This window comes from Mobula hypostoma, chromosome 24 (assembly GCF_963921235.1).
Source record: "Mobula hypostoma chromosome 24, sMobHyp1.1, whole genome shotgun sequence".
Taxonomy (NCBI): domain Eukaryota; kingdom Metazoa; phylum Chordata; class Chondrichthyes; order Myliobatiformes; family Myliobatidae; genus Mobula; species Mobula hypostoma.
In genome coordinates, this window is record NC_086120.1 from 10,690,182 (window position 1) to 10,710,050 (window position 19,869).

The following is a 19,869-nucleotide window of genomic DNA, read 5'->3' on the forward strand; positions in this document are numbered from 1 at the left end:
TGCTCTCTCTCTCCTTCCCCCCACTGTCCATCGCCACGGCAGCGATTACTGCGAACTGAACTGAACTAAATTGAACTGAACTTTGCATCACTTTGAAACTGGTCATTTACCCCTAGACAACGATAGAGCTTGATTGATCCTGTTATCTTAATTCTGTGTACATGTATGTTTATCATTGCTGAACTGTTGCATTTATTATCCTTTTGATTAGAGTACTGTGTTGCTTGTTCCTTTAATAAAACTTTCTATGTTCTAGTAATCCAGACTCCAACTGAATGATCCATTTCTGCTGGTTTGGCAACCCAGTTACGGGGTACGTAACACACACAAAATATTTAGTGTATGAATTCACGTACTTGTTAGTTTAAACAATAAATGTATTTGTCAGTAAATACAGATCTCCCTGTGCCTCATTAATCATTGTTTTAAGTAGTATTTTTTACATCAATGTATTGTGAAGGACTAACAGTGAATCTGAACACTTTTTTTGCCTCAGTATTTTATTCTGTGAGTATTATATTCAGCAAGATGACAGGTGTTATGTAAAGTAACTTCACCGAGTATAAAGGGTTAGGTGTGGAAAGAAATTCACCGTTTTTTGATGTACCAATATGTAGCATTGCTTCCGTATTGATTTAATTTCCCAAGGCAACCAATTTGTGGTGACTCCGTCAAACTTGGGACGATATCCAGCTGCTGAATGAACTGCACTAAAGTCTGATTTGTGATTGCTTTAAGCTCATTACACAAACCTTGAATCTCCCACAGCTTTTACTGCATTAGCCAAGGATAAAAAGTGGAATGTATAAAACTTTGGTTAGGCTGAAATTGGGAGTATTGTGTGCATTTCTGGTCATTCCATTGCAGGAAGGATGTGCAGGCTTTGAAAATGGTGTAGGAGGTTTACCAGGATATAGCCTGGATTAGTGGGTATGAGGTATAATGAGAGGTTGGACAAACTTGGGTTGTTTTCTCTGGAGTGTCAGGCTGAGGGCAGATCTGATAGGAGCTTATGAAATTATGAGACATGGATATAGTAGTTAGATAGACAGCCAGAAACTTTTTTCCCAAGTTAGAAATGTCACACACAACAAGACATGCATTTATTGTTAGAGGGGGAAAGCTTGAAGAAGATGTGCAAGGCAGTTTATTTACGCAGAGAGCAGTAGGTGCCTGGAACGGTTGCCAGGGATGGTGGAAGGAGATAGCACGGTGGTATTTAAGAGGTTTTTAAATAGACACATGATTAAATAGGTAATGGAAGGAGTGGATTATATACAGGCAGAAGAGAATTAGCTTAATTCAGCATCGTGTAAGGTACATGTAACATGAAGATCGAAGATCCTGTTTCTGTGTTGTACTGTTCTATGAATCAGGAAATCAGTGAAAAGTCTGGAATATGACCACCATCACAATATTTGCGCCCTTTTTTTTTAATGTACTCTTTCACAGTTTTAGACTGGTCTGACCTCCACATTTATGGAGCCTCCATCCAGTGAGCAGCCAATCATACATCTCGCTTCTCCAGCCTGACATTCCCACTTCTTCTTTAATAAGATTGACAGACTGTTAGTCCTGTCTGCACAGATAAAGTAATAGTTTTCAAAATATGTTTGGATCCTCTGATATGGCGTGTTAGTGTGCTAATCCTGAACATCACCATGGCAACCCTTCCTCTTTGCTTTTTTGTCCTGATGGGTGGAAAGGGAGTGAGTACGTGTCTCCTTAATCCTACTTTTCACCTTCTTACAATCATAGGACTTCAAAGAATAAAAGGAAATTATTCTGCTTGCCATAAGTTGGCATTTTATGAAAGAATCCATCCTTAGTCACATTCTCCACTTTGTCATATATCTTCCAAGCTGCCTTTTTTTAATCAAATATTTATTCTCCTTTCTTTTAATCCTGTTTTCATCAGCATTTGCAGGAAAAATTCCACCACCCAGAACCCAACTGTCTGCACTTTCCATCAGAGGACAGTGTTATGGGGTGGCCACATTTAGCAAACATTGTTCAGCTCAGTCTAGAGTTGGAGACGAGGGCTTCTGGTTTGTAGGGCACCTCAAAACTTCAGGATCTGGATTTACTCAGTGAGGTTAAGCTTATGTGAGGTCGGCATGCAATCACTGGTAAATAAGACTACAAAGCAAAGGAGCAGAATTAGGCCATTCGGCCCATCAACTCTGCTCCGCCATTCAATGATGACTGATTTGTTTTCTCCAAGCCCATTTTCTTGTGGCCTCTTGCCCTGGACTCCACCACCACGGGAAACATCCTCTCCAAGTCCACTCTATCTAGGCCTTGCAATACTTGATAGGTTTCAATGAGAACCCTCTTAATTTTTCAAAACTCCAGTGAGTACAAACCCAGAGTCAAACCAGATTTTGGCCAGTTCTGTGATCTTTATTACTGGCATATCTGCAAAATGTAGCCACCTTCTAATTTAACTCAAACAGGGCAAGGATTGAACCAATAAGATAACTGTCCCAGCCACATTTAACACTATCATGAAAAATAAACCACACAAATCCCAGTGTTTTGATTTGGAAATGCACAATTTATGTCCTGACTTGAATCCTTAATTCAAAACACTTGCATTATATCTTCAGAATTCACCCATCTTAATGAAGACATGAACAAAGATATCCAGTATTCTGTGTGTGTTACTCCTGACAAGATCATGTTGTTTAACCTGTTCCACATCTCCTTTGGCAGGTAGTCTGTGTAATGTGGTGATTTACAAAGTTAAAATGCTCAAATCTAAATAGCGCTCAGAAACACTGGCAGGTGGTTGTGGTTTTGACTTGGTGCCAAATTTCCAAAAGAATGTAAATAACTGCAGACTTCTCTAAAAAAACAACTCGTGAGCTACAGACACAACAGATTCATTTATAAGGTAATTCACACTTTACCTCATACTCTTGTGAAAACTTGAGGTTGTCATTTGCTTTCAGATGATCCGTATGGTCGGCAAGCTCTGTAATGGGAATTGGTGGATGGCTCATCATGCCTGTGAAAAGACATAATGAACATATCACCTTAAAAAACAAACAATGAAACAAAAAACTTTATAATTCAATCATTAGTCCCAGATGAAAAGGCTGAAATGAGAGGAGTAGAAGAGGGTCATGTGTGGTTAGAACATTACACCATCAGGGCTTGAAATTTGAAACCCAACAATTTTCAAGTAACCCTTTTTCCTACAGGAAGCACACTGGAATCCTCTCAGTGTGGTTTCTCAGGAAGGGTACATCCATCTTTGACTTCCCTGTTTCTCTAAAGCAAGGATTCCCAACCTTTTTTAATGCCATGGACCCCTACAATGAACCGAGGGATCTGTGGACCCCAGATTGGGAACCCCTGCTCTAAAGCACTGGATCCCACCTCTGTTTTTTCTGTACGCACCAATTTATGAAAATAGTTTGAACCACAGTCTCATCAATTTCCCTCGCTACTCCCACTTCTTCCCTGCCACATTATCCCCTCTGCCCCAAGGATCATACAAAACTTTGTGTTTGTCATGGGCACCAACTCGGTTAATTTAAGTAAAAATGTGAAATGGGCTTCCTACCATGGAGCATGATAATCACCTATCAAACAAAATAAGGCCACCTGCAAAAATTCAAGGGTGTTGGAATATTTTATTAACCAACCACTTTTGAATAGAGGACCTAACCCTTCGCTGTTTTTTCTTTTGACATTTCTAACAATTTTTTTTTTGGCCCTGAGTTGAGCACATGCAGATTGTAGCCTTCGTATGTATTTGTGGCTCAGTATGACAGATTCTGCTTGGGTTCAACAGGGCATTCCCCACATGCGCAACCTTTGAAGGGGAAGTTCACGGACCTTATGAGGAGTGGAGTCTTGTTACTGATGTGATCCATCTGTGTTTGAGGGGAGTTGAATGTTAATCCTAAGGTTTTCTAGAGAGGAAGTTTCCAATTTCAAGATGGGAATGGAATGAGGCAAGATGGTAAATGAAAATAATACTTCAGCAGAGAAAGATAATTAATCATTTGGGGACTAAGTTAAGGCTCTTTCCTCTTCATCCTGCTTGCAGCATTGAATGGTTAAGCAGGGAGGTTATGAGGAGGGAACAGGTGTGATTAAGGGAAGGGAAAGGTGGTTTAAGTAAGGGGTCTTTGGGGTCCTGAACTTGGCTCATTGGGATGCAGTTCTGAAACCCTGACTCAACTCAGCACACAGACTTTACTGTTCAGCTGCAAAGTGCATTCAAGGATTGAAGAGCAGAGGCTCTTCTGAGACTTATTACTGTTATCCACAGCCAAGAATTTGAACGGGAGAGTGGCATTGCTGACTCAGCTGCCTGATACATGCAGAGGCAGCAGGAAAAGAAGGCCATAATAAGAGGGAAAGACAGCCTTCCAATAAAAAATATCATTACTGTGCACTGTGGATGTATGTGGTAAAATTGTGCGATACCCAGAGACGTATAGAGAGTACTCACTTTCCTCCTGTCATAATGACACATACCTCCAGAGATTGTGCTTTATCTCAGTTTGCTTAAAGCACCACATTGTCCTCCCAAGTTTCTTGATAAGTTAACCTGAGTACTTTGGAGATCTCTCAGTGAGTAATGTTCGCCACAACTTTAAAATTATTCTCTCATCAAGGAATATTATCTTGCATACTATAAATTGAAAGTCTACAAACTAGTTATTAATGTTAAATTTATTAAAAACTTTATATTATACAGTGGATTCTGGTTAACTGGGCCATCAGTTAATCAGGGCAGCCACTTATTTGGGACAACTCTTAAAGAGCAAAACCAAATTCAGAAAACAGCTGGGATTCCCTTCATTTATTTGTGACACCAGACTGCTTAATTGGGGCAGGAGACTGTTACTGAAAATTTTCATCAGTCATGTGCACATTGTGTGGGTGTCAAAGACTACACCGTGCCTCGAGCGAACAGTTTATAAATAGCTTTGCTTGTCTGTGTTCAAAAAGCAATGATTTTTGTCACTGATAGTTAGTGAGTACTAAGTAGTAAGGCGATTCAGAACTGTTTTGCTCACTGTGGTTTCAAGCCTTTAGGCTTGGAGATGCCAGAAACTGCAGAAGTGAAAATGAAATGATTTCACCACTTCAGCAAGTTATGAACTACAAAAAAATTTGAAGGTATTGTCAATCATCTTGAATATTACAATTAAAATGAATATTTTGTGGATGCAATCGTAGAAAACACAGTTTGAAGATAGTCCACTATCTGCGCTAGATATATGCACTGATTTTGTTCATTTACAGTCAATCAAAAGAACACGACATCGATAACTATTAGGAACTAATACACAGTTTTATAGAATTGCAGTAGTTTTGGTTGTATCCTAATTTATTCTGTATTTCTTTTAAATACATTACTTGTTACTCAGTTAAATGGTAGTTTGCCTTTTCATATACCTTTTTATTATTGCCATGAAACTTTGGCTAATTGGGGCTGCTACTTAATTGGGCTAAAATGTTCTGGTCCCATTGTGTCCCAAGTAATCAGAATCCACTGTATTACCAAAACTGTCTTGAACTTCTGTTACATGATATGAAATGTACTGAAAAAAAAAGGGCAGATGACATTACTTTGTGAGATGCTGGTAGATTTACAGGCTATTTGTTTTACTTCAGATCCGCTGTTTTTTGTTTATCTAGCTGGGGAAGACAGGGATGTTCATTTGGCATGCCTTTGACAATATCCCCTATTAATGAGTTGGCCTGCATTGCCGTGGTTACTCAATACTTTTGTTGATTGTTTTATTTTCCCTGTTTCTCCTTATTTTCTGATCCTTGTATCTGGCTTTCTCCACAAGCAGGTCCCTAATGGTATTACAAACCTTGCTTGCAAAGATAGCGGGAAATGCCTTTCGTTGCTATGGAGAATTTCAAGCCCTGTTACAGAATCAGCAGAGTTTGATCATTTGAAGCAGACAATATGGACGTTAAACTCGAGGCAGCACAAAGATGAGAAGCAAGCATGAAATCATCATCAGTTTTTATGGTGGGATTTCACTGCAGTTTGTTACAACACACAACACAAAGGGAGATGTGTTGGAAAACACATTCCTGCATCCTGGAAAATGTCCAATACAGACACACTCATTAACAAATGGAGAAGTGATTTAAGCCACCAACTTAGCCACCCCTCCCAAGCCTTTCATGCACTGAAAGGACGAAAGGATTCTTGCCTGCTTTTTGCTTCTTGGAGTTCTATTATCAAATGTGGCCTCCAAAGAAGAGGCTGGAAGGTGAGAGATGTCCTTCCACAGGCCAGTTTCCCCTTCCTTCTCATAGTCCCTGCTGATACATTTTCCAACTGAGCCACACTGAACCCTTAGTGGGAGGTGCAGCCTTATGGAGTTGGTTAGAAACCAATTAAGCCACCCACCCCTTAATTTCACATCACCCTAACTGAATCTCTCCCCCCTATCTCCAGTTTCCTGTTTCTAACAATGATGCCCATCCCCAACAACCTCTACCTCGTCTCTCGCCCAATGGCTGCTCTTGGAAACCCAGCAGTGAAAGGCAAGAGGTTATTTGACGAGGACATGCTCAGACCTCGAGTGTTATTCTTTACTTCCCCAATGACATCACAGGTTCCAGTTGGAGTCAGTGAACTGAGATGGGGGAGATGATTTCTATTCTTTCTGGCTCAGGGGCCACGAAGGCTCATGGCAGCCATATTCAACTGACCAGTGATAAACCTAGCACAGGACCTCCCAGCTCAGATTCACAATGGTCAACATTTGCATACAAAGCAACCTGGGTGTCTCACATTTTGCTTCCTGCAACTGTGTCAAAGCTTGTCCTCGGGCTGCGGTAACTCGTCTAGCCAACCCACAGGTGTCTAGGTGACTGGCTATCACGAATTATAACACGATAGAGAAGTAATAGGATTGGAGCTGGCCATGCGTTGGAGATACTTAATGCTGAGCTGGTGACACACTATTCAAATCCTGATTTATCGGCACCTCCAATTGTTTAAGGAAGAAAAGTGAATGGTGTGACACATTGTAAGAAAATGAACCAGATTAGTGGTAAAATTGAGTGTAGAAAAATGTGCATTAATTATATTCAACATGTATATTATCATGAATAAAATATATTTATGAAATTAAAAAATGTCATCTGTGCCCAATATCTGTGGTGGAAAATGTTTTCGTTTTCCTTACTAATGAGGAAAATACTGGCTATAATTCCTTGCTAGAATAGAAAGTGTTTGTGTGTGTGTGTGTGTGTGTGTGTGTGTGTGTTTGTGTGTGTATTAGTGTGCCATGTGTGTGTAGGTATGTGCTGAAATATCTGCAATCTATGATGGCACGGTGCCATATAGTTGTAGAGTTGCATCCGAGGCACTGAAATGAATAGGTATCGAAAGGCTGTATCTTACAGAACTAGATTCATTTCCATTTATATTACATTGTTCTACACTTCCCAAATCTGCAGTGTTACTTACTCTAATTATATCTAGCTAAAGACTAGATACACAAAATATGTTGAATATTTCCCTTGTCACTACTGAAGATCAGAACCTGATCAATGGCTAAGGTTTACTGGAATGGTAGTGAAACCTTCCAAAAAGATCCCAGAGTCAAAACTGTAAAGTGCTTAAAGTAAGAGATTAGTGGGGCACCGAGCAGGGGACTCAGACCAGACCAGTGCCTACATCCTGTGAGTGATACTTCTGCATTTAAAGGCCTGAGACGTTCTGGGCAGTAGAGCGGTCTGAGGTATTGGAGGCAGTAGGGCAGATCGTATGACAGGAGACTGACCCCAACATCTTTCCTCTGGGATCCTGCCATTGAGGACAATGGAGATGATAGAAGTAATGATCAGGAGTGGGCTGGGGTTAGAAGAAAGAGGATGTCTGAGGAAGAGCAATCCTGAGGAGCTAAGAGCTAGGGGTGAGGGCTACATTTGGGAGGGGGCAGAGGATTACTGGGGGAAAGAGAAGGTCAGATGGACATCAGGGGAATGAACGCAGGATGGTCATTTGGCTGGACAGGGGGTGATGCACTAGGGAGATCATTGGATAGGAAAACTGGGAGAGATAATGGGGAGGGAATGGCCTGGGTTTTCCTTTGTGGAAGTGATTGAACTGGAGATTTTTTGGGCCAATATCTAACAAATAAAACTGAAAGAGACCATGTACCTGGCAGAAGATGATGCTCCCATGGCCCAAAAAGAAAATAGGCTCTTTTAACGAATGCCATAGCTAGCCTCAGCCCTAATCAGGTCTGATTCAGCTAGTGGGCTTCATCTGAGCAACAAAGTTTTGCACAAATGGCGTTAAAACAAGTGGTGTTAAAACAAGCATTGTCTGCTATGACTGCACATGCTCCCTTTTCCCTGTGCACACATGCACTGGATGAACGGATGAGTTATATCTCATTTATGGGAATGTGCTACTGAGTCTGCCAATCTGTTATGTTGTGCAGAACTGCAATGCCGGACGATAGACTGCCCAGGCTGGTGTAACTCTGATAATATATTCTGGGCGTTACAATTGATGCATGTTGAGACTACTTGCTTATAGAACGGTTCCTTCCGAATGGATGAGATTGGGAGCACTCTGGCTCAGCAGCAGAGTGGTTTACTAAGGTAAGACAGTGATTGGACGTCCTTTCTCCAGAATCCCCTCCACACCACCTGTTCGCAGTCTGCAAGGTTATTTATTGAAAGGTGCTTACTCACCATGTGTGCATTTCCCCAGATGGTGAGGAAGTAAATACTATCAACTGTCATTCATTGTTCATAAAGCCTTCCTGAGAGATGTGATTACGTGCTGACAGATGCAAGTTGAATCCTGCATTTTGGAGCCTAACTAATCAATTTTAAGCACTCGTGACAGAATAATTACCCATTGGCCTCTGACTGCAACTGATACCTTCTCACCAACTTGAATTTGACCTTTGACTATCATGGACCACCCTCAGCATGTTTGCTTTCCGCTTTCCTCCTTTAGTTCCATTGAAATCAGCCTGGCGTCAAGTGCAAGCCAATGAGGACTAATCTCTACCCCACTGTCTTCAAGAGAGAAAAAAACACTGTCATAGATTTGGGCCTAGCTGAATTTATATGCATGTAATATTGATCTGACTCTGAACTTAATATTTGTATAATATCTGTTATCCTTATGTAAAATTGTTTTCAGTGCTCATTTTAGACCATAAAACAATAGGACCACAAGACAAAGCAGAATTAGGCTATTTAGCCCAACGAGCTGCTTCGCCATTCCGTCATGGTTAATTTATTATTCCTCTCAATCCATTCTTCTGCCTTCTCTCCATGACCTTTAACACCCTTTCCAATCAAGAATCTATCAACCTCTGCTTTAAATATACTCAATGACTTGGCCTCCCCAGCCACTGTTGCAATGAATTCTACAGATTCACCAACCTCTAGCTAAATAAATTCATCCTTGTCTCTGTTCCAAAGGGATGCCTGAGGCTGTGTCCTCTGGTCCTGGACTCCCTCATTATAGAAAACATCCACTTCACATTCTCTCTGTTTAGGCCTTTCAATATTCAATGGGTTTCAATGAGTTCCCCCTCATTCTTCCAAACTCCAGTGAGTACAGGCCTAGAGCCATCAAACACTCCTCATACATTAACCCTTTCATTCCTGGAATAATTCTCATGAACCCTCTATGGACTCTCTCCAATGCCAGCATATTGCTTCTTAGATAGTCAAAGTCAAAGTCTATCCCGAGCCTTTGTGGTCCATCAGGTCAGTACTTATGCCGGTTTTTGTGACGTGATGCGACTGAGAGTACGAGGCTTCCGCCCCCGCCCCCCCGGATAGGATAGTTTATCGTGAGGTTAACCCCTCACATTTTGCTGGTACCCATTTTCAGCTGAGGTGGACTGGAGCAGTGTGTGGTTAAGTGCCTTGCTCAAAGACACAACACGCTGCCTTGGCTGAGACTCGAACCCACGATCTCCAGATTGTGAGCCCAACGCCCTAACCACTGGGCCACGTGCCATAACGCTTCTTAGATAAGGAGTCCAAAAATGCTCAAAGCACTCTAATGCCTTTTAAAGCCTCAGCGTTACATCCTTGCTTTTATAGTCTAGCCCTCTTGAAATGAATGCCAACATTGCATTTGCCTTCCTTACCACTGACTCCACCTGCAAATTAACTTTTAGGGAATTCTACATAAGGACTCTCAAGTCCTTTTGCACCTCTGATTTCAGAATTTTATCCCAGTTTAGAAAATAATCTACACCTTTATTTTTTCTACCAGAGTGCATGATCAAAGACTTCCATACACTATAGTCCATCTGTCACTTCTTTGCCCATTCTCCCAATCTGAGATTAATTGTGTTATCTAGTTCACAATTACTTTTAAGAAATACAATGAGATGAAAAGTTTTGAAACAATCAGCATGTAGTAGGTCAATGGTAACCAAGTATTTGTCGATTTGCTTTGATTATATACACAAGTGCATTTGTGTGTGTGTTTGTACGTATGCATGTGAGTAAGTATGTACATTTGTGTCGGCCTCTGTGTACGTGTGCACGTGTGCGCGTGCTTGTGTGTTTGAGAGAGAGTCTATTTATTCAGTTTGCAGTATATAGGAACGAAACTGTCTAAGAAACAGGCAAATGGCTAAAGAACTTACTTACGTTCCATAAATGTTCTGTGATTCTATAAAAGGAGAGGAATAAAACACAAGAAAAGGCTTGAAGTATCCTCAGGCCAAAATTATTGGTCCACGTTCAAACTGCATTCTGATATGCATTAGACAGGATATACTTTGTTACATATTTGGTCTGAATTGATTGGAAGACCACCAGATGTAAAACGTGACAGAATGAATAGAGTTTGAGCAGATTATAAGAAATGTTGTTTTAAAAATTTGCTCAAAAGATCTAAGTAAAAAATTGATACGGTGCGATTAATATGGCTAAAGATGGGCTTATTGAGAAAAGCTTAAGGATTTTTAACCACTGTCTGGTTCTCTGTCAGTGAATATTTTAAACTACATTAAGTAAGTTTGAAAATCTGAACAAACCATATCGGCTGATGTCAGGTTTGCCATAGAGAAAGACCTGAAGATCCACGGCAAATGGGTGAGAGCACTGGAAGTCTGCAGTGATTATTAATGCTACCTGGGGCAATGGGCAGTTAGTGGGTGGGCTGCCTTCTATTGTAATGTTTTACAAGCCAGTGCCAAAAAAAAAAGATAGAAAATTCAACAGATACTACCTGCTTTTTGGATTTGAAATTCTGTGAATCTTTGCATTTGTTTGGCTAATTTGTGTTAAACTGAATTAAAAAGATAGGACAAGCCCAGATGAAAATTCTTATGTGAACTAAGCATCCTCTGAGTTCTGGAGACAAGATGTATGTATAACCCAACCCAGTGATGAAATCAGCGCCTGACAGGCTGCTTCCTGCAGTTAAAGATTTCTTTTGACAGCAAGGAGAAAAGTTTTGTTTAATTGGAAGAGTGAATAGCAATTTAACATGAACATGCAGAAAAACACGCTAATTCTTTACTGGCATTGCCCTCCCTCTCATGGAAGTTCATCATGATGAGTTTACTTGTTGTGATTTGGAATAAAGTATTCCAGTCAGAAAGAACATAGTGACATCAAATGAGAAGCATTGTAGGTCGCAGGTGAGATGTGTGAAGACACTTCCATAAGGATTATATATTAGAATATCCTGAAGACAACGATGGTCTAGCACATTAAGACATAAACCTGTTACCTTGGTGTTCTGATTCAAAATGAGTTTGAACTGGGCCAAGAAATAACCTGCTGGAGGAATTCAGTAGGTCAAGCAGCATCTGCAGGAGGAAGGTCTTGATGTAGGAGTTCAACCTGAAACATTGACAGTTCCTTTTCTTCTACAGATGCCACTCTCCCTGCTGAGTTCATCCTGCAGATTGCTTTTTGCTCCAGTTTCCAGCATCTGCGGTCTCTTGTGTCTGCATTGGGACAAAACTGAATAAATCCTTCCTCGTCCCCACTCCCTCCAGTCCGGAGGAGTTTCTGTATCGATTACCTCCTGAGGAAATAGTGAATTAATGGTGTTAAACCATACTTTGGACAACTTTGGGAGAGATGCAGCAAGGACATCATAGAACAAATGGCCTCCTTCAGTGTTGTAACCATTCTAAGAAATCCACTATATGTTGAAGGCTGATTCCAGTCTAGCCTCCCGTCCCTCTCATCCTCAGACCCAGCCCGTTTGCTGCTCCCATTTCCTTGAGCTCACTAGACCACCAGGTGAAACTGATGAAGCCACCAATCTGCAGGCAACCCTGGGCTTAAAGGATTGACATTTGAAACATACACCTAAAAACATGCAAGAGTGAAAGGAGCTAAAAGCTTAGCCAATGAGCAGCCAGGAGCTCAAGAGAGAAACACAAGTTAAAAACTACATCAAGGTGGATAAGAAACACAGATTATATGTACATATATATATATGTACATACACACATACATACATATATATATTATATATATAGGTATATAACACACATATATTTAATATATATATATACATATACACATTTAGGTGTATATTAAAAAACAAAATGAAATTAAAGCTAACGAAACAATAGGCATAAAATGCAAGTGGGAACTAACTTGCAAATTCAGGTTCACTGAGGGGACTGCTGACAACAGATTCTGTGAAAAGAAACATCAGCACGTGAACACACTTAAATCTACAGGCTGGCAGAACACAACTCAAGGGGGAGATAACAAACAAAAACAAAACGGGAACTCAAAGTAAACAAACAAATGCATGAGTAAACAGTCAGTCTCCGATCTGGCCCTCTCAAAGAACTCGGCCGTTTGTTCTGTTTCTTACCTCTTTTTGTTTCTTTCCTTTCTTTCCTCGGGGCTCCCTCTGTCTTAAACACAATCGTAGTAATTGTGTCCTCGTGGGACTGCCTGAAAATTCGGGACCTTCACTTATGAGGTCGGGTCCCCAGAATGACTATGGTTGATCCTGGGAGAGGATATTAAAGTTCTGGTGGGACACGGGGGCCAAGGCTAGATAAAACTAAGGTGGAGTCCACAAGACTCTCAAGACTCTTTCTACCAACTCTATCCTCATCTCGAGCCCTAAGGTGTGTTGGATCTGATTATGAAGGTTTCATCACACATTGTTCTCTCTCTGAATAAGGAGGCACTTTCAGCTTTCTTCAGTATCTTACTAAATAATTAAACAAAATAATCATTAATTTACCTTTCTGGTTACGGGCAGCTGGTCCTGGAGATTACCTGTCTGGGAGGTTGGGTAACTTGTCCCAGCCTGGTCCCAAGTCCCAGTGATTTTGCTGCCAACTCTGCTGCAGATTATGTCCCAGGCTGCAACGGCCAAGCTGTCTCTCTGGTTCTTTGCTGTGTTAGCCATGAACAGACCACTGATGCTGCTTTCCCTGATGGTGTCTCTCGTACCCTGGTGAGCAGCTGTAGTTGTTGCTCCTCCCTCACTCCTTAGCCCAGGGACATGGCAGCCACATGCAGCTTTTCCGAGGAGCTCACTTGACTCGGCACAGCGTGGGCTGGCTTGGCCAACCTCCGCCGATAGCTGGAAAGGTCAAGCGGCCATAATCTCATAGCTGAAGAGCGCTATGTTGCTGCTTAGGATAGCACAGTGACCTCAGAGAGCCCACCACATATCCAAAGACACACATTCAAGTACAGCTCCAAGCTGTGACATGCTGGTCTTCCTCTTTCGTGACCCTGTCATTAACTGCACTCCAGGTGACCCAGCTGTAAGAATTACCCACAAGCTGAAACCTTTCACAAAACCTTCTTGAGTAAATGGAGTCACTGAGACAGAACTTCGTGCTTGATAATATCACCTCTGACTACCTTGGATCCATTCACCTCCTCTGAATTAATGATTGGTTGCGCTTCTTTCAAAAGACATATTTTAAAAGACCATTTGATAGGTATACGTATAGGAAGGGTTTCGTAGAATATGGGCCAAATGGGACCAGCTTGGATGGGCATCTTGGTTGGCATGGACCAACTGGGCCAAATGGGTCTGCTTCTGTGCCCTATGAATCTAGCCAATGTCCTGTCATCAGACCTGGTGGCAGTGACAGGTTTCCGAATTTCCTGATGTCCTGAATATAATTCCAGGAAACCCACTGACAAACAAACTCTGCCAATTGGTTGCCCCTCCCCCCCCCACCTCTTACCACAATGTGTTAACACAAAGTACTACAACCAGAGGTTATGGGTTAAGGGTGAAAGGTGAAAAGTTTAAGGGGAACGTAAGAGGAAACTGCTTTGTTCAGAGGGTCATGAGAGTGTGGAATGAGCTGCCAGTGCAAGTGGTGCACGCCAGCTCGATTTCAACGTTGACGAGAAGCTTCAAAGGTACATGGATGGTAGGGGGACGGAGGGCTGTGGTCCTAGTACAGGTCATGGGAGTAGGCAGTTTCAATGGTTTCAGCATGGATTAGATGGGCCAATTGGCCTGTTTGTGCTGTACTTCTTTATGACTCTATGGCTCTATCATGTAGTGTCAAATCTGGATGGTGAAGTATCATTCCCAAGGAATTCTAAAGTGCACCAAATAATTGAGTCAAATTAATGGTTGAATCTAATGACTGATACATGCTTTCTAGTTTTATACCCATAACAGGGACATCCACAAACAATGCATTTTAGATCCAGCAGTCACTTCCTTCAAATGCGTGCTATTTCTCAAAATTGATTTGCATAATTAACCTGCAATATTGTAGAATATTTATTCTCTGATAAAACCTTCCATAACACCTGCACCTTTATGCGGAAAAATGGTGGTGCCCTTTTGAATTCGACACTTTTCGCTGTGATCATCTTTAATGGTCATCGGGGTGAGCCTGTATCTTGCTTCTGCTCCTTTGGCCCTGCTCTTTCCCTGTAGACCAGTGGGGGTCAGTAGGTTGGGTCCCTCCCTTTTCATCCACAGCCACTGCTTGGCAGCACTTTGTATCAATACTGCGGTCTTCTGTACAGTAGGGCCAGTCGATGGCACAGATGAGAATAATTCCTCAGTAGGAAAGCAAACATTATCTACTAAACAAACTACTAATTTCTACCACATGGTTCCATAATTAATGGCAGAATTTGACTGAAATTTTAACATTTCTTTAGGGATCACATTTCTTAGGCACTGGTGAACACACCCCAGCTAATTGCCCATCACAAAGTGTCATATTAAAAGCCCACACATTTTAGTAATTGATAAAGGGTAGGATTTAAGTGTGTTTCAACTTATAATTATAACATCTGTTGAAGAATATGACAGAGACTTTTACAGTGTTCGAATTCATTGCAGTTAATCTTAACTCTTTCCACAACCATGTCTTAAATGAGAGGTCTGGTAAGCATCAGGCTGCCACTTCCTCTCTTAAGGAAGTGGCAAGGAGAGAGCACAGCTTTGGCCATTCCTAGGAATACCCTGCCTGTGTAAAGGCATGAAAATTGTAACTCTTGCAGTTAAGGTTTCCAACATGGAATTGAAATTGTTGCAGTTTCTCCTTTTTTTCTTCAAACATTCCTCTGCTCCCCTCATCCTTTCTTGCTCCTGCCCCCCACCCTTCCTCTTGCTCTCTCTCACCCTTATCTCTCCCATCACCCCACTGCCCCACTACACCCCCACTGCCTCTCTCCTCTTCCTGAAGAACTGGCAATAGTGCTTTGATACTTATGGCTTCTGAGGCTTTTTGAGGGCAAACATTATTCTGCCTTGCTAGGATGCATTCCTCCCAATGGTTTCTGAGAAGCTCCAGTGTGGAGGATTACTGTGACATTGGTTTTAATATGTCTCAGTGGTTAGTAACCAAAGTCGTTCTACTCAGGACTATTCATGGATTTGAACCCTACAGTACAGGTGGACAAAGAGACTAATTTGTTCCAAACATGAATGTTCCCATTTCAAACTAGTAATTCTCATGGTCTCCTGATATCCAATTAAGATTGGATGTGCTATATTTTGATTCTGTGACATTTGGCAATCTTTTAAGACACAAATGAAGGGGCCACATCCCACTTTAAAGTATAGGCAGCTTTAACCAGGACTGGGCTCGAGACTGGTGACCCTTCCATGGAGTTTAAACTGGCTTCTGAGGGCAAGTGAGAGAAACGGGAAAGACGTGGAATTAGAAGCCCAATGGAGGGTTCTTAAAAATACTCCTAATTTTGAGAAATGCACAAACATTGTGTCCCCTGCAACGTGGTTTTCCCTGTTCAGTCTTCCTCCTGAGTTCAGGACCGCGGGCTCAGATAACACCATAATCAACATATCAGCATATCATCACAAGAAAAGTACAATAACCATCTCAGTGCCTCTATTGTATCGATACCACTCAACTTCTTCATTACCAAACAGCTGAGGTTTCAGTAGAGACAGTCTTAAATAGAGCAGCCTCTCTGGCCTTCAAGCATAGATGAATAACACCGAAGCTCTCTTTAGATCATTTCTATCACATCAGCAGAGAGCACAGTCGCTGCATCTTTACCTGGCGTCTGAAAGTTAATGCGCCTCATTTCGACCGGGTCCATGGGATGATGGGATGGCACTTCTGCATTGTTAAGAAGGCACTTCGTTCTGGGATCACTTTCTTTGCGTTTTCTGTCATTGGAGTGAAATGGGTATAAATTTTGTTAATGATCACTGAAGATTATGGCCTATTTATGAACCTGCATAGCCAAGAGCTGAATGCATGGCCCACTGGCACATACAGGTTGTACATATCATAGGAGTGTAAGGAAATAGGTGCAGGACTTGACCCCTCAGGCCTGCCTGCCACTCACTATGAACATAGCTGATCTACACACGCCACATTTCCTCTTCTGTGCCAGATCCCCACAGCCCTCAGTTCCCCTATCTTTTAAAAGTCTTCCACCTGCACTACCCTCACTGATTTGGCCTCCATGGAGTCCAGGTGTAGAGTATTCCAAAGATTCACTTCCTTCTGCAAGAAGTTCCTATGCATCTTAGTTTTAATTGACCACCTACTGATAACTTCGTTCGAGATTCTCCCACTGGTGACAATGATGCTGCAATGCTCCCTCAGTACCTGAGTGTCCCAATAAGATTACCCATCAACATTAATGTTTCAAAAACTGCTCCAGGTTCAGCAGCAAACTCTCTGAAAGGCCTAGCATAGCAGCTTCTAAATAAAACTCTCAGGAGCAATGTATTTTGTTCTTTCTTAAACGTGGTTTCTTAAGCCCTCAAGGACACCTTCAGATGGCAATGCCTCAGGAAGGCTGCATCCGTTGTTAAGGATACCCACCATCGAGGACATGCCCTCTTATCATTACTACCATCAGGCAGGAGCTACAGGAACCTGAAAATGCACACTCAACGTTATAGGAACTTTTTAGATTCTTCCCCTCTACCATCAGAGTTCTGAACAGTCATGAACCCATGAACACTTCCTCACTATTTGGTTTTGCATCGGGTATCTAGTATCCATTTATTTATTTATTTATTGTAACTTACAGTGATCTTTTTAATGTCTTGCACTATACTGCTGCCACAAAACAACACGTTTCATGGCATAAGTCAGTGATAATAAACCAGACTTTGACTCTGACTCCCGGTTTAGTCTAACTTTGTTCTGAATGGAGCAGAGCTGAGATTACCCAGGTTCGTTTCACATGGACCGAAGAGGCTGTGAGACAGATTAAACCTCTCTCCAGAGCAGCAAAAGTGAATGGCCTCTACTTAATGCACTGTGCCATGTAACTGTCTCACCAGGTAGATCGTGTGAAGTTTCATTCCTTCTATTTACATTTAGACGAGTACAGTATAAAACAGTTAAACTCAGGCAAATGGGATCAGCTAAGGTAGCTTGTTAGGCACTGACAATTTACACTGAAGGACCTGTTTCCATTCTGCTTATGTCTCTGACTCAATTTATCAACCTGAGAATAGGCTAACTTGATTGGTACCCCTTCCACAAGCATCCAATCCCTCCACCATCAACGAACAGTTGCAGCAGTGTATACTATCTACAAGATGCATGGCAACACAACAAAGTTCCTAAGGCAGCACTCTCCAGACCCACAACCACTACCATCTAGAAGAATGAGAACACCAGAAAATACCTGGGAACACTATGCTTGGAAATCCCCTCCAAGTCACTCACCATCTTGACTTGGAAACTTATCGCTGTTCCTTCATTGTCGTTGGGTCAAAATCATGGAATTCCCTCCCTAAGAGCACTGTGGGTGTACCTACACCTCAGGGATTGCAGCTCAAGAAGGCAGTTCATCACCACCTTCTCAAGGGCACCTAGGGCTGGGCAATAAATGCTGGCTTAGCTGGCGACACCCCCATCCCGTACATGATTAAAGAACAAATACGAAGGATTAGAGGATTAGATCGCACAGTCACAGAGTCATTGAGACATGCAGCATGGAAACAGGTCCTTTAGCTCAATGAGTCCATGTTGATTATCAACCAGCCATTTACAGTAATCCTACTTTGTTTTATTCTTCCCCAGTACTCATCATCTCTCCCTATATGCACCATTCAGCTGCAGACTAGGGGCAAATTAACTAATCTGCACACCTCTTGTGGGACATGGGAAGAAACCAGATCACCCAGAGGAAATCCATGTGGTAACAGGGAGCACATGAAGACTCCACACAGACAGTTCCAGAGCTCAGCATTGAACTGGGATCTCTGGCACTGCCAGGCAGTGACTCTACCAGCTGTACAACTGTGACACCATGGCACGTGAATCACGAAATGTGTCTGAATCAAGACCCAGTCCTGTAGTCATGACGAGAGCTGAGGGGTGATGTAGCAAGCTTGTGCTTACCCTGGCCTTGCAATTATCTTCTCTTATGACAGTTATATGAAAATAATTTCAGAATTCAAGTATAAGCCCATTAAAATAAAACAAGTTATTAATTATTTTAACCTTTCAATATGACAGAAAATTATTTGGAACTCTGGATTAAAGTGGCTACTTACCTGTCGGGCTTGCTGTCCGTGATGAGTGCATTAAGGGAAAGATAAGAACTATGTAAGTGCTTCAGTATAAATGCTAGTAGTTCACACACGCAAACAGCAGCATCACCCCATGACTAATTAAACCAGTTATCTTTAATAATGCTGGTAAGTTTGGATACTGTGACTCGATCTGGAATGAAAGCTGTCAGAAATGATAAAGGGCAGGGCGGAGGATCAGAGGATTAAGGAGCACAAAGTGTTGAAGTGCAAGGTTGCAGAATTGGCTACAGTGTGTACTCACTCCCAAAAGATAAAAAGGTCAGTAGTTCCATTCTTCAAGTGAATTAACATAGGTAACATTTTGATTACCTTGCCCATTGGGTACAGTCATCGTGACTAAATAACAAATCTTTTCTATTTCCAAACTACTCCTTTCCGATCCCGTTACTGTGGAGACTTTGTTGTTTTCCCAGCCACCACTCACAAGCTCTCACAGTCTGGCGCTTCTGCTAGGCCTCTGGTTTATTTTGCTTATGGGTATTTGGATAAAATGGCAACACAGTTCCTTTCTGATATTCTGTGAATCATTCCACGACATAAGAACATCACCCCATGTAAAAGGCAAACAAATACTGCCATTGGCAGTGCTTTCAAGTCCCAGTTGATAAGGATTTAGTTTATCTCAGGATTGATTGATGCCTGAAGGGTGTGTCTGCTGGTTGATGCCAGCAGCCTGATGACACTCACTTTCCAGGATCACACAGGAGAGATGAATGCACCAAGTACGCAGATCAAGGACCCATAAGAAGCTGAGAAAAAAAACTTTGCCGCAAGTTCCCTTCAACACTGCAAGCTCAGATCTTTGTTGTGTTTTTTTTTAAATTGCTCCACCAATCTCCCATGCAACAAGAAATCCGTATACTGTC

General features: G+C 41.8%; 1 protein-coding gene across 12 annotated transcripts in view; it reads right to left on the reverse strand.

Moving 5' to 3' along the window:
- The window catches only part of LOC134337298 (receptor-type tyrosine-protein phosphatase S-like), a 513,177-nt gene that overhangs the window by 69,430 nt on the left and 423,878 nt on the right, over positions 1 to 19,869 (reverse strand). For 6 of the 12 annotated variants that reach the window (XM_063032183.1, XM_063032182.1, XM_063032178.1 and 3 more), the window contains 3 exons: positions 16,494 to 16,606; positions 12,613 to 12,654; positions 2,913 to 3,010 (listed from right to left, as the gene is read on the reverse strand). In XM_063032183.1, coding sequence (XP_062888253.1) covers positions 2,913 to 3,010; positions 12,613 to 12,654; positions 16,494 to 16,606 — 253 coding nt within the window. The remainder of the gene's footprint in view (positions 1 to 2,912; positions 3,011 to 12,612; positions 12,655 to 16,493; positions 16,607 to 19,869) is intronic. The other 6 variants (XM_063032185.1, XM_063032184.1, XM_063032181.1 and 3 more) reach the window with 1 other exon arrangement.